Source organism: Ammospiza nelsoni, chromosome 27 (assembly GCF_027579445.1).
Source record: "Ammospiza nelsoni isolate bAmmNel1 chromosome 27, bAmmNel1.pri, whole genome shotgun sequence".
In the NCBI taxonomy this organism is placed as follows: Eukaryota; Metazoa; Chordata; class Aves; order Passeriformes; family Passerellidae; genus Ammospiza; species Ammospiza nelsoni.
The window spans coordinates 1819068-1844974 of record NC_080659.1 but is presented as its reverse complement, the minus strand read 5'-3'; the positions used below and the strand labels follow the sequence as shown (position 1 = coordinate 1844974).

At 54.1% G+C, this 25907-nt stretch overlaps 1 protein-coding gene across 7 annotated transcripts in view; it reads left to right on the top strand.

The window, feature by feature from the left end:
• The window catches only part of TCF3 (transcription factor 3), an 81870-nt gene that overhangs the window by 6886 nt on the left and 49077 nt on the right, over positions 1 to 25907 (top strand). For all 7 annotated transcript variants that reach the window (XR_009420070.1, XM_059489506.1, XM_059489503.1 and 4 more), the window contains exon 3: positions 2375 to 2447. Coding sequence is in view for 6 of the 7 variants with exons in the window: in XM_059489506.1 (XP_059345489.1) it covers positions 2375 to 2447 (73 nt within the window). In the remaining variant the exon portion in view is untranslated. The remainder of the gene's footprint in view (positions 1 to 2374; positions 2448 to 25907) is intronic.

Sequence of the window (25907 nt, the reverse complement as noted above, 5' to 3'; positions counted from 1 at the left end):
TCTTTGACAGCGTGAGGTTGTGCCAGGCCTTGGCATGGAACTCAGGGCAAGGTTCTGCCCCCCGAGGCTGCTGGGCACTGCCCAGGCTGCCCAGGGAATGGTGCCAAGGCTGCCAGAGCTGCAGGAGCTCCCAGGGCTGCTCAGGGTGGGGGTGTTGGGGTGGCTGTGCAGGGACAGGATTTGATCCCTGTGGGATCCAGCTCAGGATATTCCAGGATTCTGTCCTTTAGCATCTCTCCTTGCCCTGCAGGAGGGGGTCCATGACTCCTGAATCCCCTGGGGAGGCAGAGCAGGAAGGTGTTGCATCAGCCTCAAAATCTCTCTCCAAGCAGCTGGAGGAGAGGAGGGGTTCCTGTGTGGGGGTGTATTCGGGGTGCTGGCCATTGCTGTCCTGGGGGACACTCCTGTTCTGCACAAGCAGAAGGTCCCGGGTGCACAATGGAACGAGGCTGTTCCTTTTCTCCCTTCATGTTTGCTGCTCAAACCTTGAGTTTTTCAGCCTCAGGAAGTGCTGAGCAGAAATGCTCATGAAAAGAGCCAGCAGTGCTGTTTTTTGGGGGGGTTGTTTGTTTGTTTTGGGGTTTGTTTTGTTTTGTTGGTTTTTTCTTGTGTGAGTGTGCTTTTTTCTAGTCGGTTCATGATGCATCCCTTCCCCCCTGCTCACACATGCAGCCCTGCCCCTTGCCACTTGGCAAAAAGGGAATTTGATCTCAATCTTCCCCACCTTGAGAAGAGGGAGTGAGAGCACAGGCAGGGTGGGATCAGGCACCTCAGTTCAATTTTCAGCACCATTGGAGATGTTTGCAGAGCCCCCCTCGTGCCCTGCAAGGGGGAGGGGATGCAGGGAAGCCCTGCAGCAGTGCAGAGGAAGGTGAGCTGCAATCTTTGGGGTTTGTTTTTATTTTCTAGCCCAACTTCCTGAGGAAACAAAGCTCATCCGACGGTGGGGCTGCTGGGCCACCCCAAACACCTTGGGAGCCCCTGGGGTGAGCAGCAGCCTGGGGGCACATCTGAGGGGGCCAGGGGGCCCTGTGCAGGCAGGTGAGGGCAGGTGTGTGCAGGCAGCTGGGATGAGCACTAAACACTGTTTACACCTTCATTTAAATCCGTGGATAAAACATCTACACCCTGCACATGCATATATATGATCCCAAATTTGTGCTCTTTATGAATGGCAGTTGGTTCCTTAACTGCTCTCTTTGCATCTTTACCACATTTAACTGTTTTTTGTTGGTTTTTTTTCTCCTCCCCAGCATTTGTGAAAACAAAGCTGGGCAGACAGTTCTGTACAAAGGAATGTTTCTGACCACAGCCAGACATCAGCTATGTCAGGGCATGAAACGCTGCCTTTCTGTAGGCTCTTGTGCCATTACATTGTTTAATCTTCAAAGCATTAAACTTTTGAGTTATTCAGACATTACAAAGCTAAAAATAATAAAAATTCAAATGACTTGGTGGTGAAAGTATCTTGAGTAGAAAAAGGATATTAAAATGTTAATTCACTAAGCTTTTTCCCACCAGTTGTTTTATTGGCTGGAGCTCCATTTGTGTGCAGGAGAATTAGTTTTCTTTTCTGCTGCACGCAGGTGCATGTAAATTATTAAATAGCAGCCTCTGAAACTCTCCCAACTTTTATTAAAAATATTTATACAGGTTAGGTGACGAGGTGTGTTTTTGAGGAAGCTCCTGGCAGGAGAGGCTCAGTTGTGATAATGAAGCTGCCGTGATAGAGCAAACAAGTCTCCAGAGCGACCAATTCTGTGAAATATATTAATTTTTTAAATCATGACTAACTGTATTTGCCCTTGGAGCAGCTTCCTCTCCCCAGGCCTGGGGCTGTGTCAGGTCCTGGTGCTCCCAAAGCAGCGGGGTGGGAGCTGCTCCATGAGCTGGGGGCTCATCCCTGAGCCAGACCCACAGGCAGCCCTTGTCCTGCCCAGGCACTGCACGTGGCTGGAGGTGTGGGATGGCACCAGGACTCCTGTGGGAGCTGGGACAGTGAGGGATAAAACAGCTTTGCTGTCATTATCCTGCTGGCTTTTTATCAATGGAGTTGGCCTTTCCCCAGGGCTCACCTCTAGCCAGGGTGAGCAGCTTTGGGATGGAATGTTGGTTTGGACCATGGCAGGGATGGTCCCTGGCTGGTTTGCAGCTGCCCCTGCAGGAGCAGGGGTTGTACACGTGGGGATGTGTGAGAGCAGGGCTGTGCCTCCCTCCTGCCCCTCCTGAGCCAAGGAAAGGTTTTTGCATCAATAATGGGCTGCCTTCCCCTCCCCTCCCCCCCCCCAGTGTGACCCCTTTGCAGAGCACAGTAAAACCAACATACTGAAATGTCTTTTCTCTTCCCTTCTCTCTCATCTCCTTGTTTTTCTAGATGTTTCCCTTGCCAGTGGCTAATGGAAAAAACAGACCCACGACCCTTGCGAGCACTCAGTTTGGAGGATCAGGTACTGTCATCTTGTTTTTCCCCTTATGCCATAATGTTTCTTGCAATAAATTTGTGTTTGGTTCCAGAGACACCGTAGGGGAGAGGGTTCTGTATTTTGGTGATGTATTTCTCGGGTGGTGCTCTGGATGGTTTCCTTGTTGCTCCATGTGTCTCTGGGTGGGCAAAACTGCTCTTGCTGAGCTGTCTCCCATTAAGATGTTGCTGTCTGAGCTGGAGGTTGTTGTCCCACTGCTCCAGGAGCCTGGAGCAGACAGGGCTGCTCTCTAAGCTGCTTAGATGTGTCTGCACTGCCCTGGAAGACTTTTGCTGTTCCCTTCTGAAGATGGGTGGTGGTGCCTCATTGCTGGTGCATTTTGAGGGTCTGCTCCATGCAGCCCCTCCAGCAGCTCGCTGCTGTGGGGTGGGATCTCAGCATTCCCAAAGGGATCTTGCAAAGCCTTCCAGGGTGCCAAGAGGGGAGCAGGGATGCCAACATCCAAGGGCTTTGGGGAGGAGTGGGCTGGAGAAGTGGCTGCAATTGGAGGCTGAAAATTGTGCTGGTTGGTTTGAGGCTGAGACAGTGCCGGGCCAGGGTTTTAATGCCCAGGGAAGCAGCTCTGTGCAGGGCTCACACAGCCCCTGGCACGAGGGAAGTTCAGCTCATCTGCCCTCCTTGCTGAACACTTCCCTGTACAGGTTGTTCGCTGTACTCGACCTCCCCTGGCTGTGCTGTGACACTGGGAGCATCCCAGACTGAGCTGGGATTTTTGGAGAGCAGCTTTGATGCCCCAGTGGGGCACTGGGGACCTGCAGCAGCAAGGTGGAGCCCTGCCCTGCCCTGCCCTGCCCTGCCCTGCCCTGCTCCTGCCCTCCTAGAGCAGGCAAATGTGATGCTCTCCAACTGAGCTGTTTAACTGTGTGTCAAGATGGTTTTGAGCAAACACTTTGGCAGGGAGGGAAGCTGTTGAGTGGGTGCTGGAGGAAATTGGAGGGGAGAAAACTCTCGGGTTAGCCCAGATGGAAGCTGATCTCTTCAGCGAGTGTTCCTTGTGTGCCTTCTGCTGTTAAAATAATCCACAAAAGACGTGCTGCACACTGGGGGGAGCCGAGCAGTGCAGGAGCTCCCATTAACCCGTTTCCTGCTCAGAGCCTGCCTTGGCTGCCTGCTCTGTGGTGCTGGCCAGGAGCAGAGCCTGGAGCGGGGCCCTGCAGCACAGCCAGACCCCCTCCAGCCCAAACGACACCAAATCTGTGATTCTCCCCCCACCCCTTCTTTTCTTTCGGGTGAGTGAAAGGTAATGTTGACACCACCCTTCCTCTGGGCTGCTGCTCTATGGGCCTGACTGGGAGCAGTTCATGAAAACAGAGCACTGATGTTATACAACTGCACTGAGGGACGTTGCACAATCCCTGCTGTCCCAGCCTCGGACACAACAGAGGCTCCCTCATCCTGCTGTGGGCATCCTGCCTTGGGAATGCAGCTCTGGGCTGGGTGTAGGGCAAGAGCTCTGCTCCAGCAGCACATTTATCCCTTGGTCAGCCATCCTTGGTCTCACCTGGAGTTCAGGGGACAAATCTCATCTAAGTGTCAGCTTTGGGGCTTCTTCCTGCTCCTGCATCTTTGGCTTTTTGCTGGTGGGTGAATAGCTGCAGTATGACATCAGCGAGCTGTGCCATGCAGAGGGCTGTGCCCTGCCTGTTAGAAGGATCCAAGGTGTCTAAACAAGGCCCTAGAAAATGGGAAGAGGTTGTTCTCAGAGGCTGTTGGTTTGTTGGTTTAGCTTTATTCAGAGATGCAATCAGGTACTGGTTAGAATTGCAGAATTGTGGAAGGCTTTGGGTTGGAAGGGACCTTAATGCTCATCTTTTTCCACCTCCTGCCATGGGCAGGGACACCTTCCACTAGACCAGGCTGCTCCAAGCCACTTCCAACCTGGCTTTGGTCATCCCCCAAGGTACTTCATCCCCCAAGACACAGGCAGTCATCCAGCTCAAAATTTGATTTGGAATCATCATTAACCATGATGTGGTCAGAGGGTGGAGAGCAGACGGTCCTTGGATTTGGGGATCTGGAGTTGCAGGGGGAGCAGAGCACCCCACAGCCACACCACAACCTGGACCTGGAGGTGATCACCCTAGACCTTGCCATGCAGAAAGGCCTGGGCTTCTTCTTTAATGTGTCACATGTGTTCCAAGCACTTCTCAGTTAGGGCCTGGACCAGCAGTGAAGGCAGTGCAGCATTTCCCCTCTGCCTGCAAAGAAGAAGCAAACACTGATTTGTCTGAGTCTTAGCTTGATGCTGTGCACCACAGCACCAGGATCTCTTTATTTGGGCTTGTTGTGGTAACTTCAAGATAACAAACTGATGTTGTCTCGTGTGCCAAGAAATAATGGTGTTTTATCCTTCCCCCAGGATGGGAGCCAGTCCCTGGGTTGGTGTAATTGGGTTGGACATGGGAATTCATGATCTCCCTCTTCCCATCTCAATGTGGAGATGCTGGGGCAGTGTGCAGCTTTTATTCTTTTTCCCCTCCAAAAGAGCTGTTATCTCCAGGCTCTTTCCTCCCCAGGGAAGTGAGGAGGAAGGAGGGAAGGGAGCAAAGCACTGACTGATCGGTCCTGGCCAAAATGAGATTTTTGCTTCCAAAGCCCAGCTGGTAAATAAAGGAACAGAAGCATTTGAAACAGGCAGTCCCGGTGATAAAATCATCCCAAATCCAAATCCTTTTCTAATTCAACATTTCTTTACCAGAAGTGTTGTTAACCATTGGCTGCCCAGAGCAGGGATGGAATCACCATCCCTGGAAGTGCTCAGAGCAGGTGTTGGTGTGGCACTCGAGGACATGGTGCTGGGCTGACAGTTGCACTTGAACATCCTAAAGATCTTTTCCAACCTTAATTCCATGTTTAATTTCCAACCTTCCAATTCCATGTTTCTAACTGCCCTGGCCAAGCTGCGAGTGGCCCCTTTACCAAGGGAACCCTTTTATCTTCCCGAGGCCAAAAAAAATTCAAAGAGTTCATGCAAACCCTCCAGCTTTGAGATCCCTTTGCTTTCCTATTTGCCTCCTGCTTTTATTTTAAGCCCTGCCACTGTTTCCCTCCTTTCTGTCCTCAAATGCTCCGGGGAGGAACTGGTTTCGCTCCCCCGCCGCATGGACAATTCAGCACCTCCGCTTTGCCTTTTCTTGGCAAGGAGAGACCCAACAATTGCCACAAGGATGGAGCTGACGTCACCCAGCCCGTGGCTGCAGCATTTATAGCACATATAGGTCACTGCGGGAAGTTGGTCTTCCTGGGGCTGGCAGTGCAACCAGTGTTTGCCAGCATGGGCTGTTTTCTGCTGGGTGTTTATTTCAGCCCGTGCCTCAAAGGGGTTCACCTTCCCCTCCCCAGAGTGTGTTTGTTATTGCAGTAGCAAAACATCTCAAAGCGTGTCCCCCGTCGTATCATAGTTCATAAATGACTAATCTGAGCTGCAGCAAGCTCCCTCCCAGTGCTTCATCGAGCCCTGCCTCGAGCAGGAAACCACTGGGGCTGAATTTCACATGGAAATGACCATTTTAATTGCCATCGAGGCAGTGGGAGTGGCTGGAGGCAGCAGAGTTGTGCTGTGGCCTCGTGGCTGCTGAGTTTTCGGCAGGGTTGGTGCGTGCCGGCTGCACCTTTGCTCCAGCAAAGGGGTTTGGGCTCTGCAGAGCAGGGAAATAAACCCAAGGCATGTGGTTGGTTGTGTGTGAGGTAAAACATCTCCTGGAGCAGCACACGAGCAGCACTTCCACCTGTGGGTGGTGTGGGGGGTGTACAACCATCTCCCTTCCCATCCCAAATGTTGTGGGGTGCCAGGGCTGGGTCCTGATGGGACAGGAGCCATGGGGTCTCTTCTGACATATTATTCTGCTCTCAGAAAGAAAAACCTCTGTTATTTTTTTTTTCTTTTCCTCCCATTTTAAATAAGCAAATTCAGCATTAATGCCTTTTTCTTCATGCTTTGTGCCAAAGTGGGTTGGGCTCTTTGCTTGGGCTCTCAGGTGGGTTTGGAAGGGAGGGTCCCCTCCTGGCCCATGTTGTGATTCCCACCCCCAAAATTCATTGGGTGCTTCCTTGCTCGTGAGCTGAGGCTCCCTGTGAGGGAATTGCTTTGATCAGGGGAAGTTCATCAAGTCCATTTGAAGCTGGTGGAGCAGGGAGTTTTTCAAAGGCTTACAAGCTGGTGCATGTAACAAATTTTAAGTTATAGTCTGGTGAACAAAGCAAATGGATTCTCCCTGGAGGGAGGCGAGCCCGGATCCCCTTTGAAACTCTCTTTAAACAGAGCACAAACTCAGATACCTGTGGCAACAGCACCGAGAGTCATAAATTCTCTGCAAGCTGGGGTTGTCTCTTTAATTGGTGCTATGGGGGAGCTGTTTGAAGGTTTAATTATTTTGAGTGCATTGGGAAGCACTGAGTGGGATGGGCAGGGTCTGGTACAGCAGGATGGTGCTGGGCTCCCCTCTGCTCTGGAGCTGGGTGGTTTGCAGGGACAGCAGGGCTGGGAAGAGCCAAGCACAGCGTTTCTGTCACCGTGCTGTCAACAGTGAGTCCCAGGCTGCAGAAACCCATTTGCAACTGTTTTCCATAGTGAGGAAAGCAGGAGCTTTTATTAGCAAGGCTGTATCATGTTTTCCTACTAACTGCCTCGAGTTCCCACATGTTTTGCTTATGCTGAAGTGGGAGTGCTGGGCTCCACTTGCTATTTTGATGGATGATGAAAGGCAGACATGAGGTGTGCAATATGGGACTCGATATTTAGAACTGGCACTTCCCCTTCAAGTTTGGGATCCGGGCTGTGTGTTTTTGTGGTGTGCCCATGCAAACTGTCACCAAACACACCAAACACAAAGCCACCACAACAGAAAAAGGCAAAGCAGGAAAACTCACTTGCCAGGCTGTTGGTGTGACCATTTGTTTCCAAGTAAATGTTATTGTTTAGCCATTATCAACTGAAATCAAAGGACAGCTGGGAGTGTTCACCTGGGAAAGAGAAGGATCCAGGGAGAGCTCAGAGCCCTGGCAGGGCCTGAAGGGGCTCCAGGAGAGCTGCAGAGGGACTGGGGACACAGGGAATGTGTGGATGGAGAACACAGGGAATGGCTCCCACTGCCAGAGGGCAGGGCTGGATGGGATATTGGGCAGGAATTGTTCCCTGGCAGGGTGGGCAGGGCCTGGCACAGGGTGCCCAGAGCAGCTGTGGCTGCCCCTGGATCCCTGGCAGTGCCCAAGGCCAGGCTGGACAGGGCTTGGAGCAGCCTGGGATGGTGGAAGGTGAACCTGGCCACAGCAGGTGTTTGGAAGGAGAGGAGCTTTAAGGTCACTTCCAATCCAAAAACCATTCTGGGGTTCCATGGAAAATCCTTGCCATGGCCAGGTCCAGCTTGCAAGGCTGTGCAGTCTCATTCCTCCAAGTCCAGACCCTGCCACCCCCTGCTCTCCACAGCACTGGAGCCTTTCCATTGCTGCTGCTGGGGTGCAGGAGGATGCTCCAGCCATGGCAGGGACACACCTGTGTGCTGCTAACAAAGCCTGGGCACTCTCAGTGAGTTCATCTCCTCTGTGCCAGTCAGGCTTTCTGCTTTGGTGTTGCCTTTGCCATTGGGAAGCTCCTGCTCCCCTCCCTCTCCCCTTTCTGCTCCCTGTTTTTCCCATGGGCACATCCCATTTACCAGGATATGGAAAGCAGGGTCTGGAGGAAAAGAGTTGGAGAGGCCAAAAGCTGCAGGCAGGGAGTGCAGGTCAGCAGGAAACATGTTTGGGGCAACAAATGTCAGGGGGAGGTCTTCTCACCTGTGTGCCTCAATCCAGGGTCACACCCCATCTCTGATCCTCCTGTGCATGTTCCTGCTCCCAGGGGCTTCTCCTGTGCCTTTGCAGTGATGTTGAAACAACCCCAGAATGATTTGGACCCATCTCATTCCATCTCCTGCCATGGCCAGGGGCACCTACCACTATGCCAGGTTGCTCCAAGCCTTGTCCAGCCTGGCTTGAAATATGAAGGGCTCTCTCTTTCTTGCAATTAATTGCTTCCCATTGAATTTATTTCACTTCTGAGAGTGAAGGTGTCCTGTCCTGCCAGAGGACAGCTGGTTCCTAATGGACACATGAGGAGCAAGTGGGAAGAGCGGGAACATGGTGGCAGTGCTGTGGGGATGCTCTGGCAGCAGCTGGGGAGAGGCAAATACAACCCAGTCCCTGTCTCAGTGTGTGTTTAACTTGAGGGGTGAAGGCTGCATGTTTTCAAGGGAAGGTTTTAGGGGGTTCTTTTGGGTTTTTTTTTTTTTTTTTTTTTTTTTTTTTTTTTTTTTTTTGTTCATCTCCCACCTGGAGAAGAATCCTTCTTACTGGATTTAAGATCTTTAACTGTGAAAGAGTACAGAGAATGCTGGGTGTGCCAGAGCCAAAGCTGTACTGAGATAAGTGACAGCTTTTGTTTAGAAACTGCCAGTTTGCCACAGACCTTGTTTAAGCACAGCTTTAACTTTGCCAGAATTGCTGAGGCAGTGCAGGGCTCTCTTCCCAGCAGAGCTCTTTCCTCCCATGGATGAGGCAGTTCCAGGCTGTGAGGCTCAATGGGCCCTGATGGGATCAGTGTAAAAATCTGAGGGGAAACTGGGCTTGGTGTGCACCCTCTAAAAGAACAGGTACAAGCTCCAGCACTGCCCTGTCTTTAATGAGAGGGCAGTAATTAGTAAGTTCAGTACTGGTGGCAGTAATTAGTAAGTTCAGCTTTGATATTGGGAAGAAATTCTGCCCTGCGAGGGTGGGCAGGCCCTGGCACAGGGTGCCCAGAGCAGCTGGGGCTGCCCCTGGATCCCTGGCAGTGCCCAAGGCCAGGCTGGACAGGGCTGGGAGCAGCCTGGGACAGTGGGAGGTGTCCCTGCCATGGCAGGGGTGGCACTGGGTGGACTTTAAGTTCTCTTCTAATCCAGACAATTCTGGGATTCTGTGAATTCCCTCTGCCCTGTTCCTCAGGGCTCTCATGTCCATTCTGAGTTCTCAGATGGTCTCTGGGGTCAGGACTCTGGGGTTTGGTGCAGCTCTGCCTGAGCTCACCTCCCATCCTGCCCCAACCCAGGGCTGCTGGACCAGCGCACGTTGGCTCAGCCTGCCAGCTCCAGCCCTCCACGCTCATTGTGCCCTTTCCAAAGGGGAGAGATGGCTTTGGAAGAGGCCCAGCAGGTCTGGCAAGTGTTGCTGCTGGACCTGGCTGCTGCTAATTTGCAATTCCTCATGCCCTGTGTGGTGCCCTGCTGCAGCACGTGTCCCACGTGTGACCAGCTCCCCAGCCTGGTGCATCTCCATTGTTAATGGTTGTGTGCAGGGACACTCAAACTGCAATTATTGGTAATATTCTTAATTAGAGACAACAAATGGGTGTCTTCAGGGGGTGGATTTCCTGCAAAGTGCTGTTTTGTTACTCTGGAGGGCCTCATCTCTCACCTGGTGCTACATTCCCCAGTGCACACAGCTGAAGGACACTGTAAATACCTGACTGTTGTCTCTGTTGTCCTGGTGGCCTGGAGATGATCCTCTTCACTCCTGTGCTCCCTGCTCTGGGTGCAGGACTCACCCAGGGCCATTTCCATCATGGCAAGGGAGGGAGCCCAGGGGGAGCCAGTGGTGGATGTAGGGACAACAGAGCTGTCCCAGGGACGTCACAAAGTTTACCCACATCAAATGGAGAGGAGCCACGGAGATGCTGCCAGGGCTGGAGCCCCTCTGCTCTGAGCCAGCCTGGCACAGCTGGGCCTGCTCACCTGGACAGGAGAAGGCTCCAGGGACACCTCAGAGCCCCTTTTGGGGCCTGCAGGGGCTCCAGGAGAGCTGCAGAGGGACTGGGGACAAGGCCTGCAGGGACAGGACACAGGGAATGGCTCCCACTGCCACAGGGCAGGGCTGGGTGGGAGATTGGGAATCAGGAATTGTTCCCTGGCAGGGTGGGCAGGTGGCAGGGTGGGCAGGCCCTGGCACAGGGTGCCCACCCTGGATCCCTGGCAGTGCCCAAGGCCAGGCTGGACAGGGCTGGGAGCAGCCTGGTACAGTGGGAGGTGTCCCTGCCATGGCAGGGAATGGGAATGAGCTTTAAGGTCCCTTCTAACTCTCATCACTCTATGGTTGTGTCAGTCTGTTGGATTCCATCTGTCTGGTCAGCGATATCCTGCCCTCTTTGAGCACCTCCAACAGCTGGGAGTGGGGGCACTGAATTGCCCACCAGCCCCTGTGTGGCCAGGACCAGGGACCTGGGCAGTGCCAGGACCAGGTGCTGTTGTTTCCCTGACACATCCCAGGCCCAGCTGGATCCTTGCAGCAGCCTCAGTCTGATCAGCCTGGGAAGGCAGGATGGCAGCGATCCTCTGGCACTGCCCAGGCTGCCCAGGGAATGGTGCCAAGGCTGCCAGAGCTCCAGGAACTCCCAGGGCTGCTCAGGGTGGGGGTGTTGGGGTGCCTGGGCAGGGCTGATCATCTTTGTGGGTCCCTTCCAGCTCAGGATATTCCAGCATTCTGTGATTTCCAGCCAGTGGGCAGCTCCCACACCCCCAAAGCCCTGGGATGATGAGTTGGCCTCACTGCAGGTGAGGAGGGGTTGCATTTTAGGAAATCTGAGCTCTTTCAGAGCCTGGTGGCCTTCCCTGTGCTTGGACAGTGCTGGTCCCCTCCCAGCAGAGCCCATCCTGTGCACACCTCAGAGGCCCCCTCTGCCACGAGCTCCCCAAATACCTGGCAAGCTTCGATGAGCACATTAGCTTAAACAAATTGAGTTATACCCACAGAGGGAAGAGGTGCTGCACTCCTTCAGCGGTGACTTAGAGTTTAATTAATTTTGTTACCAAATGAGGCATGAAATACAGTTTGAAATACATTGTGGTGCTGAATGTGTAATTGTACAGGGGCCTGGGAGCACGGCTGAGGATCAGGGATCACCTGAGGCAAGGCAGGTGGCCCCAAAACGGGGCTGTGTGACAGCAGAGAGCCCATTGGGGGGACAGACAGACAGACAGAACCTCCACAATGTTCCCCAGTGGGGACCAGGCCAACCCCCCATCACAGCAAAGATGTCATTGTGCCCACAGGTGTGGCACTTTTGGGATTTTCCTGGGCAGGATTCAGGCTGGTGGCAGTGTCCCCAGCTGTGTCCCCTCAGGAGCAGCCGCTGTGGCCATTCTGCCTTTGCCATCCAAACAGGGATTTGCCTCAGGTTTGGGGGAGGATGGAGGGTGGGGGTTTGCCAATGGGTTGAAGAGATCCTGGTCTGTCTGGCCCTGTCTTGCAGGGTGGAATTACATCTGAACAAACATCAGAAAGGGAAAATCTGAGCCATGAGAGGAGATTTCTTGGTTCAGCTTTGGAGTTTCTGCAGTGGCTGTTTGGATGCTCTTCTCCCTGCCCTGATTAATGTTTCTGGAGGGAAGTTGCCTCCAGTGCCTCACTCTCCCAGTAAAGAAGGGAAAGAGACAGTCCAGGACATCTGCCCTCATTTTTTAATCCTGAATTTTTCAATTAACTCACCAGGTAGGCCCAGCTCCAAAGCCAGCAGGGAGAAAAATCTAAAAAACACTGTCCATCTGCCTGTGAAACCTGGGAAGCACATCCCCACCTCCAAAGTGACCTCAGGCAATGTCTTCCTCTAAATTTAGCTGGGGATTGCGTCAGGAGTAAGAAGGAGGTGAAGTTAATGTGGCATAAGCTTTTTCTAGCAGGGGAGTTTGCCTGGTTAGACAGGGACTGAAAATAAATAAATGAGCTTCATATCAGAGCCTCTGGGGCCAGGGCTGGGAGGGAGGGCAGCCTCCAGCATGCAGGGACATGAGGAGGTGGCTTTTTTGGGATGAAGCAGGGCAAGGGACAGTCATCCATAAGCCTTGACTTGTCCTGGCTGGGAATAACCTTGCAGGAGAGTGGGTGGGCACTGGATGTGGCAGCAAGCCCTGGGGTCACCTCTGGTGGTGGCACCTCCTGGGGCAGGTTTGGTGGTGGCACCTGCCTCTCCTGGAGCTGCTTTGCTGGTGGCTGCTGGGCACTGCTCAGAGCAGAGCTGTTCCTCCCCTTCTGAGGAGGAGAAGCATCTCCTGCCCATCATTGCTCCATCCCTGGGCCTGGGGTGAGGAGTTGGTGACGTTTTCCCCCTCCAAAAGCCCTCCCAGATGTGTGTGTGTCGCACCCAGGGAGAACCTGACCTGGAAGAAGCCAAAGTCCTTCGGGACAAGCCCTGGGGTCTCTGTTGCCAACCCCTTCTCTTACCTTTGTGCCTCATCCTTGCCAAGCTGGGGGGACAGATCTCACTTTTGGCAAGTGACAAACCCATCCTGGTGGCGGTGAGTGCGTGACCTTCCCTGGCAGCAGGGCTGGCCTGGGCCCCTTGTGCTTTCTGGGACATTTTATTCTGCAGTGATGTGCTCTCCCTTGCAAAGGCTCCTCCTGCCCTGTTAACATTGTTATACAAAGCAGCAGTTTGCCATCTAATTAGGAAAAATACGCACTAACCTCTACCATATGTTGCTCTCCTCCTCGGATTTGCATTTGAAAGTCCAGCTGAATTTCAATGTGAAACTGGATTTTATCCAAATGATGAATGGCCCAAAAAGCTGTGGGAAGGTGGATGTGCCTCCCCATCACATATGGTTGGTCGGTTTGGTTTTTTTTCCTTTTTGAAGAAAAAATTTTAAAGCAGGGTTCCTTCATTTCTTGTCCCATGGTTCAAAGTGTTCACACCTTTCCTCCCAAACTGGATTCGTCTGGCTGGGTGGTCATTGCAAGGCCTGTGAGGAGCTGGAGCTCCAGCCCCATGAGGGAGAGGCATTAGATTTACTCTTTAAAACTTGTTTTTGGTGGCAGCTCCACTCCTGGCTGTGTCCTGGACTGAGCCCCAGCGTGGGCAGCAGGGCAGGGGGGGATTCTGCCCCTCTGCCCCTGGGCTCAGGTCAGACCCCACCTGCAGAGCTGCCCCAGCCCTGGGCAACAGCAGCAGGAGGACGTGGGGCTGCTGCAGCCAGGCCAGAGGAGCCACGGAGATGCTGCCAGGGCTGGAGCCCCTCTGCTCTGAGCCAGCCTGGCACAGCTGGGCCTGCTCACCTGGACAGGAGAAGGCTCCAGGGACACCTCAGAGCCCCTTTTGGGGCCTGAAGGGGCTCCAGGAGAGCTGCAGAGGGACTGGGGACAAGGCCTGCAGGGACAGGACACAGGGAATGGCTCCCACTGCCACAGGGCAGGGCTGGGTGGGAGACTGGGAATCAGGAATTGTGGAATCCATCCCTGGAATGGATTTCCCAGAGCAGCTGGGGCTGCCCCTGGATCCCTGGCAGTGCCAAGGCCAGGCTGGACAGGGCTGGGAGCAGCCTGGGACAGTGAAGGTGTCCCTGCCATGGCAGGGGTGGCACTGGATGGGCTCTAAGGTCCCTCCCAGTCCAAACCAGATGGGATTCAGTGCATTTTCCCAGCCCCTCAGGTGGGTTTGTGTTTGTGCAGGAGCTCCCACGTTGCTCCTGCTGCTCCCTGCAGGGCTCTGGCTGCTCCCCAGGGTGGCCATTGAGGCTTTTTGGTTTTTCCCTTCATTTGGAGCAGTGGCTGCTCCCAGCCTCTCCCCACCCCGGGCCCTGCTTTGGGCACTGCTCCCCAGGTCCCAGAGAACAGGAGCAGGAGCCAGAGCATTGCTGAGCCAACTCTGCACATCCCCACAGTCCCTCAGAGCTGCCTGGACTTCCCCCTTGGCTCAGGGCTGGATTTTTCCCCGTGGCTGAGGGCTGTTTGAGCTGAGTTAAGCTCTGTGACAAGCTCAGCGTTACGTTGCTGAGCTGGGTGTGCTCACATGGCTCTCACTGACCTTTTACCTCACCTACCTGGCAAAAAGAGCTCTTAAAAATCACATCACATCCTGATTATTTCACATCCTCCGTGAATCTGTCATTAGAGAGTGTCTTGGGTGCTGGGCTGGCCGTGGTGCTCACAGGGGGAGCTGCTTGCTCTGGGTTTCTGACTTTTGTTCTCCTTTCTCTTCACTCCTTGGAGATCAATTCAATTTTTAAGACAGTTTTTGTTGGGATTTTTTGTTGTGTTAATGCAGCTGAACTAATATGATTACATTTCCAGATTTGGGTAATGGAATAACAAGTCAGGAAGCTTTTTTTTTTTTTTTTAAAGAAAGGAGAACTTATGTCACTTCCAAGTCTCCAGTTGGGAGGCTCTTTCCCTTTATCAGTTACTCAGAGGGGCTGGGGGCTCTCCATCCCTGGGAGTTTCCAAGGCCAGGTTGGACAGGGCTTGGGGCACCCTGGGATAGTGGAATGAGGTGAACTTTGAGGTCTCTTTCCACCCAAACCATTCCTTGTTTCCATGTTCTGCCCATGACATGAGGGCTCCTGGGGGCTGTGGCCATGCAGGGACATCCAGTCCTGGGTGCTGCATTTTGAGGTCCCTTTCCTGGTCAGCCACAAACACAGAGAAGTGACAGAGATGATCTGGGTACCCAAAAAGATGCATCTTCCCTTTGCCCTGAGAGCTGCCAGGCCAGAGGGGCAGTGTCCTCTGTTTGGGGCACAGGCCCTGGCACACCCACCCTTCCTGGGGCAGTTCAGCTCCACCAGCATCTTGAGGCACGCTGGCTTTGCTCATCTCTGTGCTTGCTCTCAGGTTCAGAGCAGGGATCTGGAAAACAGCTCAGCCAAAGCATCTCACAATGGCAACTTCCTTTCTAAAAAGAGAAGGATGTTGTGGAGTTGGTGGCTTCCCATTATTTGCCCCAATTTGAGCTTTCTTGCCGCTGATCCCACAGTGTCAGAAGGACCCAAAGCTGTTGGAGAGTGCCCAGAGGAGGGACACGGAGCTGGGGAAGGGCTGAGGAGCAGCTGAGGGCACTTGGCTCGTTCAGCTGCAGCCCAGGAGACTGAGGGGAGGCTCCTCGGGGGCTGCAGCTCCTCCCCAGGGCAGGCACAGGGGCAGGGGCTGAGCTCTGCTCTGGCACAGGGACAGGAGCCCAGCAAGGGCTGCAGCTGTGCCAGGCCTTGGCATGGAGCTCAGGGCAAGGTTCTGCCCCCCGAGGCTGCTGGGCACTGCCCAGGCTGCCCAGGGAATGGTGCCAAGGCTGCCAGAGCTGCAGGAGCTCCCAGGGCTGCTCAGGGTGTTGGGGTCTCCTGGTTAATGCCTGGGTGATCCCTGAGGGTCCCTTCCAGCTCAGGATATTCCAGGATTCTGTGAGTGTCAGGCTGTGTGTCCTGCTCTGCTGCTGGAGCTCGCTGTGGCTCAGGGTGTCACATTGTGTCACCACCTTGTGTCACCACTTTGTGTCCCCGAGCTGCTCCTGCCCTTGGGATGGGGTCCTGGCCAGTGGAGCAGAGCGGGAATGGGGCCGTGGTGTTTTCCCTTTTTGGGAATGCTGTATGAAGGTAGTGACTCACTTTCCATGGGGCTGATAGTTACCCTGCTCCTGTCTTGGATTTGTGTTGTGTAGCCAGCAGGATTATTTATAACTTAGCCAGCATCCCGAGTCTATTGTTTCTGCAAAGAGCAGGAATGACTAGATGACTTCCTGAGATTTTTTTTTTGCCACCCCCTCATTTTTTATTTTTTTAAAAATCTACTTTTCCTTCCAAGTATTATATTTGCCAGTTGGATGCTTTCCCCCCACATCTTCCCCTCCTGATTGTGCATTTGTGCTGCTGACAATCCCACTACCGGTGTTGCTTTAACTCTAAAATCTCTCCCAGGAAAGGCTGGGGCACCTTCCCATGGCATGAGAAGGTGCTGGGCACTGAGGCAGGAGGCTCTGGCTGTGCCATCAACGGCAGGACTGTCACCTCTGTACCCTGTGGATGCTTTGGTGTTGCTTTAACTCTAAAATCTCTCCCAGGAAAGGTTGGAGGCTCTGCCACAGGAGGGCTGGGGCACCTTCCCATGGCATGAGAGGCTCTCTGACCCTGGGCACTGAGGCAGGAGGCTCTGGCTGTGCCATCATGGCAGGACTGTCACCTCTGTACCCTGTGGATGCTTTGGGACAGGAGATGCATGCCAGGAGCAGGGTTGGTCTGGGCTGGGATTGCACATTGAGCTCTGGGTCAGCCTTGTTGTCCCTGCCTCTCTGAGGGGGTTACTTGGGACAATCCAAAGGTGTCCCTGAGCCCAGGGATGTGCAGAGCAAAAGCCATCTCCATCCTGGCACTGCCAGCCTGGGGGATGTGGCACAGGTGGGCATGGAAGGAGTGGGTCCTGAGCCCTGCCCTCAGGGGTGTGGCAGTGATCCCATCTGGGCAGTGTTTGCCCCAAACCCTGGAGCCCTCCTGGTTCTTGTCCCCCCTTCTCTTTACCCACCCACCTGGTATTGATTCCCTGTTGGTATCATGAAGCCCAGCAGCCATCACCACTTTAATTAATTAATTAATTCAGCACTTCCATGGAAATCAGTGGGGAGTGAAGGTGCAGGATGGAGAGAAAGGGCAGGGTGGGTTTGACCAGCTGAGCTGATCTGAACCTTTGGGGGGTCCTGCATGTTGAGCTTCCTTGGGGAGCAGCCCCAGGTGCCATCCACAGCTTCTCCTCACCCAAACAGCTCCACTTTGCACCTTCTTGCTTGACCCTCACACCTGAGACTCCTGGTTTGGGTTTTGGTGTGTCCAGCTCCCTTTTTGGCTCAGTGTGGAGCTCAGTGGTGCCCGTCCCAGCTGTGCTTCCCTCACTGTCTGCAGCCTGGCTGTGATGGAGCAGCAGCCTCTGAGGCTGGGCTGAAACAGCTGAAGGGGAAGGAGCCTTGTGGGCAGCAGGGCCCTGCTCAGCTCCTCTCAGTTTCCATCAGTTCAGAACTCAGAACCTGAGGTTTGTTCAATGTCGAGCTGCTGTTTCTGGCTGAGGTGCCTGGGGTCTCTCCCCATGGGTCACCAAGAGCTGCCTCGTGGCCCCTCCAGCTCTGGCTCCTTCCCAAGCTGCAGGGGAGCCCTGGCAGAGCCTGGCAGTTCTGGTGCTCCCCCTTTGAGGGCTCGTGGCACTGAGGTGTTGCTGTCCCTGCAATGGCTTTCCAGGAACTGCCTGGCTCTGCAGGGAGGCGTGGGGTTGATCCAAGTGGAGTTCTGTCCTGCTGGAAACACCACTTGGATATGAGCAGCTTGGAGTGGAAAACGAGTCCTGAATTCTGTCCTGTGGGGTTTTACATGCTCTTCACAGAATTTCTGACTGGTTGGGGATGAAAGGGACCTCAAAGCCCATCCAGTGCCACCTGGGACACCTTCTACTGTCCCAGGCTGCTCCCAGCCCTGCCCAGCCTGGCCTTGGGCACTGCCAGGGATCCAGGGGCAGCCCCAGCTGCTCTGGGAAATCCATTCCAGGGATGGATTCCACAATTCCTGATTCCCAATCTCCCACCCAGCCCTGCCCTGTGGCAGTGGGAGCCATTCCCTGTGTCCTGTCCCTCCATGCCTTCTTCATGGCCAGTTCTGCTCTTCCAGATTTCTTGTGGCACAGAGCCCCAGGTGTAGGTCAGAATCTGCAGGAGTGTCTGTCACGGAGATCCTGGCCTTGGGGCAGAGGTGATGCTCTGAGAAGGGTCTGGGAATTGGGGCATCTCAGAGAAGTGATGTCTGGAACCATGGATTCACAGCAAACTTCTGGGGCTCTCTTTGGCTGCAGTTTTAGTCACCCCTGGAGGTTCCTTAGGCCTGGACTTCACTTGCTTCCCCTGGGAGCTGCTCCCAACACCCTGAGCCTGAGCAGAGCAGGTTTGTGCATCCCAGAGGGTGCCTGTGCTGGGCTGCTCCTGCTGCTGCTTGTGTTCATCCCTGTGAGGTTTTCCAGCTGCCAGGGCACCCTTGTGCTGGCTCCTTCCATCCCAGACACTCACTGAGTTGGTTTCTCCCTGAGCTGGAGCTTACAGCCTCTGAATGATGTCCTGAGTGAAGGCTGGTACAGTTCCATCCCACCTGGCTCACTGCAGCCTTTCCCTGCAGCAACGGGCAAAGCACTGAATTCCCAATTCCTGCTGGCCTCAGGTTCATTAAATTGAAAGACACAGGAAATAAAGCTGGGTGAAAAAATGGGCAGCTCCATCCAGCCCCCATGGAGCTGAGAGCCAGGCAGGAGCATCTCCCCCAGCTCCCTGCCCTGCCCAGCCCTCCTGGGTCAGCTCAGCAATAGAGAAGAGCCCTTCTCCCCCACCTTACTTTGTATTTTTAAAATCATTGTGGGTTTTTGTTCTGTATTCTTTAAATAATTTTCTAAAAAGTTGAAACTATAGAACTGGGGTTTTTTTGAGGTTTGGGGTTTTTTTTTTTTTGTTTTTTTTTTTTGCTTTTTTTTTTTACCCAAAAAAGAAAACTGAAAGATGGGTGAGACATTGTGGTTTGGAGCACCAGTTGTAAATAAATTTTTTGGTGCTCCAGCATGCCAGGCTTTCCCACCTGGAGAGTGAGTGCTTCTCCCAGGAGCTGTGTTTGTCCATGCAGCTCTCCCAGGGATGATGTGTGCCACTGTACTTTGTGCCAGTAAAAAGCTGAGCTGGCTCAGCTCTGGGCTCTGCTGCCTCCCTGAGCTCTTCCCTCATTTTTGGGTAAGTCTCTCCATCTGTACAATAGCAGAAAGAGTTTTGTTCCCTGGAGAGGTTTCGAGGTTTAACATTTACAAAGTGCTTTGTGATCTGCAGATAAAGGAAAGCCAAACAATAGCCAGTGCCCAGGGTTGTGCCAAAGGAGTCCCTGGATCACCATGGCAGAGCTGAGCAGGGCTGGGTGGAGGTGCCTTTTGTGAGAGGGCAAAAACTGCTCCAGCTGCAGCTCTGGTGCTGGCCTGGCCTTTAAAGGGCTCCTGCCAAGGAGATAAGGAGAACGTTATGGGATCACGGAGTGCTTTGGGCTGGAGGAGACCCTAGGGATGATCCAGTGCCACCCTTGCCATGGCAGGGACACCTCCCACTGTCCCAGGCTGCTCCAAGCCCTGTCCAGCCTGGCCTTGGGCACTGCCAGGGATCCAGGGGCAGCCACAGCTGCTCTGGGCACCCTCACCTGTGGATCAGAGCATGACTGAAGCACTTGGGTGATTTTTTTCCAGAGCTCCCTATGAACAATCCTGCTCTGGAAGAGATGCTGCCCATTTGCTCTTTGCTCTCCAGGCAAACACCCTGGCAAACCTGACCCACCCCATAAAGTGCATTAACTCTCGTTTCCCTGCCTGTGCCGGCAGTGAGCTCTGTGCAGTCCCCAGACAAAGGCAGGCGGAGGGGGCAGGACAGGGCAGGACGGGACAGCGGGCCCGGAGCTGCTCCTCCCTCCGGGCTGGGCTGGGGCTCTCGGCGGCGCAGGGCCCGCTCCTGTCTCGGTGCCGGCGGCTCGGGGCCATGGCAGCCCAGGACAGCCTGCCCGGGGGTACGTGTGCTGCCACACGGCTGGCAGCGGGGCTGGGCGAGGGCGGTTTGTGCAGGGTCAGCTGGGAGTTGGGCTCTGGCGGGATTGGGTGGCCGTGGAGGGCAGGATGGAATTGTGCAGGGTTTCCTCACGGTCTGGGTGCTTTTTGGCGCTGTTGGGCAGGAACTGAGAGCCTTAAAGCTGCTTAAGGACCCCCAACCCTTTCTAAGAGCAGGAACAGCTCAGCTGTGTCTGCTGCCTGCCCACAGTGTGTGCCCAAGTCCCCTAAGCCTGTCTCAGCTGTAACAGCTTGAGGACACCCGACCCTTTTTGGGAGCATGAACAGCTCAGCTGTGTCTGCTGCCTGCCCACAGTGTGTGCCCAAGCCCCCTAAACCTGTCACAGCTGTGACCAGGGCAGGGCTGTGGGGGAGAGGGGTCTGTAGTTGGGGACACAGCACCAAGTTCAGGTGCCAGCTGAGGGGGTCCTGTGTAGGGTAACCCATGGCCCCCACGCCGTTAGCCCATCGCTGGCACCGTTAATTGCCGTATTGTTAATTGCCGTATTGTTAATTGCTGTATTGTTGATTCCTGTATTGTTAATTGCTGTGGGGACGCGGCCTGGGTGTGGGGTTTCCTTGCCCTACGAGGGGCTCGTGGGATGGTTTTTATTTCAGGTGGTTTTAGATATGAATCAAACAAGGCGCAGCTCCCTGGAGGTGGTCTGGCTTTGATTGGAGTTTTTTTGTGTGTGTGGAGTTGTAACTTAAGAGGAACATTTAGTCTGAATGTGGTGCCTGCTTTGAACTGAGGTGGGGTCCAGGGACACCTTGGGAACTCTGCACCTCTGGGTTTTAAATAAACCTGGGTTTGTGTGTAGGTGAGGCAGCATCCTGGGTGCAGCCTGGGCTCTCTCTGGGATGCCAGGGAGCAGCTGAGGCTTTGGGATGCTGCAAGATCAGGGGGGGTTGCAGGGTGGGCAGAGCTGTGCAAGCCCAGGAGCAGGTTGCCATGAGCACCCTGGGATAGTGGAAGGTGTCCCTACCCATGGCAGGAGATGGAACAAGACAAGCTTTAAGGTCTCTTCCAACCCAACCAATTGTGGGACTCTCTGAGAGAGTTCAAGCTCTGTGCCAAGGTGAGCAGAGGTTGGTGTGTGCTCCTCACCCTCACCACAGCAGTGTGGGCAGAGCTGCACGAACAAACCCAGAGTGTGGTGGATCCTGGGCACCAGAGAGGTTGATAACAGCTTGTTTCCCCTTGATTCTGTTGGGGATGAGGGCTCTGGTGGGAGCAGCCAGGGCAGTTCATCCCTGCAGCCTGTCCCTGCTCCCTGTGCCACGGTGGCACCAGCGCTGGGGCTCTCAGAGGAGAAGGTGTGGGGCTGTGGTTTAGCAAACCAGCTGCCAGCTGAGATCTTCCTCTTCCCGTCCATCCTGGCCTGCCCCATCTTGGGGGCTTCTGGGGCACGTTGTGCTCCAAATGGGGAACTGATTTTCTTTGGGTTTCCTGCTGCCTTATGTGTTCAGCAGCTCCTGGAAAGTCCAGCAAGCCCAGAACTCACTCAAGAGAAATGCAGGGTGGGAAGGGCCCTCTCCTCCCACAGCAGCCAGTGCTGCCATGCCCTGAGCAGCACTCACCTGCTGCACTGAGCATCTGGAGGGAGCTTTGTCAGGGGCCAGCATGGCCCTGGGTGTCCCCAGAGCAGAGGTGGGAGCTGCCAGCAGAGCTCACATGCTGGAGCCAGTCCAAGGGTTTAGGGATGACTTTGGTCTTTGTTTTCCTTGCAGCACTACTCTGAGAATGCTGTGCTTTTTTTTTTCCTATTCTCATTTTTATACATATAATTTTTAATTTTTGTTTTGTTTCAAACTTGCATTTGCAAAATGCAGCCACTTTCCTTCAAAACAGGAGCTTCTCATCCACAGTGGTGAGCTCAGCTCTCACCATCCCAGCAAACTGCAGCTCCAGGTTTTTAACTGCTGCAGCTCTTTTTGTTCATGTAGGAAAACATTTCTTTGAGCTTCTGATAGTTAAAAGAAAGCAATCTTTGAGCAAAATATCAGAGGAGCTTGTTAATGGTCAATTTTCCTAGACAGTTGTATTAGGATTCCTGATAAGGAGTGTTAGTTCTTGGCTTGACAAAAGCACCAGAAATCGAAGGCTCATGTAGAGGAGACAAAGACAAGATAATCTAATGAGTCTCTTTTTGTCTGCAGCTTGTTCTGAGCAGCAGAGAGCCCTGGAGGGGCTGGGATGGGCTGTGAGGGCAGGCTGGTGCTGCTGTGGGTTTGCCTGCAGTGGAGCAGGGAGGGGAAATTGCCTCCCCCTTCCCAGGGTCACCTATCCTCAATGGCCAGTCTGTGCCCAGGGTAATGTGAGAGATGTCCACAAAAATCATAAAATCTGCTTTCCTGACATCTCTGGGGCTTCCAGGGCAGTGGGGTTTTTTTGTGGCATTTTGGGGATGAGACCAAGGAGCACCAGCTCCTGCCAGCTGCTGCTGAGTGATGCCAAAGCTGCACCCAGGCAATGGTTTGCAATGTGCAGGCAGGAGAAAGGTGCTTCCCTGGTTAGTCCTGGGAAGGAGGAGGATCCGTGCTACTCATTGAGTGCCATCTACTGGCACCTCACCCGTGCCACCGTTATCCCAGGGCAGTGGGTGCCCAGGCTGCAGGGGTGCTGAGGGTGGGCTCCCTTTGCTCTCTGGGCACTCCCTGCCCCTCGTAGGGCAGGAGGAGCCTGGCAGCACCTGCTGAGGGTGGCATGTGCCAGCCAGAGCTGGTGCCACCACAATCCATCACACACAGGCTGGGTCCAGCCCTTGGCGCTGTCCCTCTGGCCTGTCCTCTCCCTGGGGCTGCCCCAAGCTCTTCTCTACACCCAGGTGACACACTGACATTTATAAAACCTTCCTCCCCACCACCTCAGTGCCTCAATCCCTCCACCAGTGTTTAGGCACTGCTTGGAGATGTGTGCTGGAGCTGGATTTAGGTACAAGGGGGTGAGGGCACGAGGGGCTGGAGCAGCTTTTTGGTGTCCCCTGAGCAGTGTGTGGCAGACAAGGTCTGCAGGGCTGGTTGGCAGTGCCATGCACCAGTGACTCTGCCAGGGCATGGGGTGATGGCCCTGCCCCATACACACCACAGCCTTGGTGCCTTAAAGCTGATGGGTTGGGATTTATCTTCAGCTGAACTCTTCCTGTGACTTGTCCTTGTGGCTTTAGGGCTGCAAGGAGAATTTAGGGCATGGGGTATGGTTATACAAAGATGTGGATCCTTTCAGGGTGAGGGACAAGTGAACATCTTGAAGTGTTTATGTTTAAAGAGGGAGAAAAAGAGTTGTTCATGGAAACGGTGCTTTGTAGGAGCAAGTGGATTGAATTCAGCCCTTTTTAATGCAATTTAAATAATCAATGGTCTATTCAATTACAGAAATATTTGGCAGAGCTCTAAATAGGTCACATCTGTCTTTAAATTGTTCTTCAGGTAAATACCTCACTGTGTGGTGTCACATGGACCATATTCTGTAAAAAGCTGCTGTCTGGGAAGGAGAACTCCTTGGCTGTACATGCAGTTATCCCCAAAACTCTGCACTGGTGTGCTCTGACCCATGGATTTGCTTTAGGGACTCCTTAGGGAGCCTGGCTCGTGTATTTTGGGTTATCCAGCTCTGAAGCTCGCAGCCATGAGGCTGCTGGCTGTGACTGGACATGGCCAGGGGCTTTGTTGGCAGCCTGTGCGTTGCTCTCGGGGGCCAGGATGGGATCCTGAGCCCGCTGTGCCCCAGGAATGCCCACCTTGGGAAAGGGGAAAACAAAAACACCGCACGACTTCTGTTGTGGTGAGCGGAGCCCCGAGGTTACTCGCGAGCAGGAGCCGGCTGAGGGAGGGAGGCAGGTGGTGCTGAGAACGCTTTGTTTGGGAAAGTTTTCCTCATTGTGTCCAGCAATTCTTCTGAGATGATCCTTCCTGTGGGCTGAATCATCGTCTGGGCCAGCGCTGGCTCTGGGGCTGCTGCGGCCGCATCCTGAGCCCCAGGGGCATCCACAGGAGCCCAGCACCCTCCAGGATCACAGATCACAGCCCTGCTTGGAATAACCACCCGGGCTGTCCCCCTCACCCTTTGGGGGCTGTTTTCCCCAAGGAAGCTCACAGGGATTTGTTCATTAGTGCACAAGTCATTCCCCAGCATCCCTCTCCCCGCTGAGAGGAGGCTCACAAACAAACTGCCAAGGCCACCCTGGTGGGGTGTACGTGTGTTTGGCCACTTCCCCACATCATTTCCACATTATTTGGAAGCCATTCTTAATTTGTCTAATTTTTAACAGCCCCTGGCCTCCCTACCTGTAGGGCTGCAGCAGTGCAGGGCTGGGAGGACTCACGTACACACGGCTGGCACTGCCTGCCTGTTTGATCTCAAATGCCTCTCTGGCAAACTTCTGGGGGTTTTTCTGGTCACTTGTAAGTAAACAAGCTCCTGTCCCCATTCGTCTTGTTGGTGAGTAATGGAAACCAAGTGGGAGAAGATTTTTGTTCCCCGGTGTTCCGGTTGCATCTCTGCGGCTGTAATTTGATTTTACATTGCAAATTAAACAATACTTGGAAAGATGCAAATCACAGCGGAAGTAGAGGTGGCTGCTGCTAAGTGGAGTAAGTGGGGGTGTTGCAGCTCCTCTGTGCATCTGTGGGGGTGTGCAAAACACCCATGGCTGGAGGAACACGAGAGGTCACTGAGGGTGTCCCAGGGGAGCCGGTGTGTTTCAGTCCTCGCTGCCTCCAGGCTGCTGAGCTCCCTTGTTCACCCAGCACAATGAGGTTTGTCTCTTTGGGCAGCAATCCATGTGTGAGTGTGCAGTGTCTGCCCTGCCATGAGTGTGCAGCTCTCAATAAATGACCTGGAAAAACCAGGATTTGGATTTAGATTCAGTCTTCTCCCTGAAGCTTTCTTTTTAATGGAATATAACCCCTGGCTTTGGGAATTACCCCATATCTCCTGAATTTCAATTGTTTGGTGGTAGCAAATGAGTTGATGTTGTTGAGTGTGTGTGAGGCGGAAATAGGGAAGGTTCTCCATGGGGCTTTCTGTGTGTTTGTGGGAGAATGGATCCAGAGCAGCCCTGGGGGAAGGACTTGGGCTGTTGGTGGGTGAGGGGCTCAGGCTGCCCCAGAAACCCCCCCTGTGCTGGGCTGAGCCCCAGCGTGGGCAGCAGGGCAGGGGGGGATTCTGCCCCTCTGCCCCTGGGCTCAGGTCAGACCCCACCTGCAGAGCTGCCCCAGCCCTGGGCAACAGCAGCAGGAGGACGTGGGGCTGCTGCAGCCAGGCCAGAGGAGCCACGGAGATGCTGCCAGGGCTGGAGCCCCTCTGCTCTGAGCCAGCCTGGCACAGCTGGGCCTGCTCACCTGGACAGGAGAAGGCTCCAGGGACACCTCAGAGCCCCTTTTGGGGCCTGAAGGGGCTCCAGGAGAGCTGCAGAGGGACTGGGGACAAGGCCTGCAGGGACAGGACACAGGGAATGGCTCCCACTGCCACAGGGCAGGGCTGGGTGGGAGATTGGGAATCAGGAATTGTGGAATCCATCCCTGGAATGGATTTCCCAGAGCAGCTGTGGGTGCCCCTGGATCCCTGGCAGTGCCCAAGGCCAGGCTGGACAGGGCTGGGAGCAGCCTGGGACAGTGGGAGGTGTCCCTGCCATGGCAGGGCTGGCACTGGATGGGCTTTGAGGTCCCTTCCAGCCCAAGCCATTTTGGGATTTTGTGATAAAAATTCAGTAAGAGAAGTGAAGGCAGAGAGGCTTTTGGGCCTCCCAAATACAGGGAAGATCCTGCTCCCTCCACAGGAAAGCCCCAGAGCAGCAGCCAGTCCCTCTCCCAGCCCCTGGGAGAGCCAGCAAGATGCCACACGGAGAAAGAAAACAAACCTGTGACGACAACCAGAGGGAAGAAAATAAACTTTAAAGCTCAAAACACTTCCCCCAGCTGTAAAAACAAAGGCCAGCAGTGACCAAACACGAGCACAAAGGAGAGGCAGGAGAAGGGGATGGAGGATAACACAGTCAGGGCTTTCTAAAGGTCACCAGCCTGCAGGACAAACCCACCGTGTCCCCTGTCCCCAGGCTCCTCGGGACA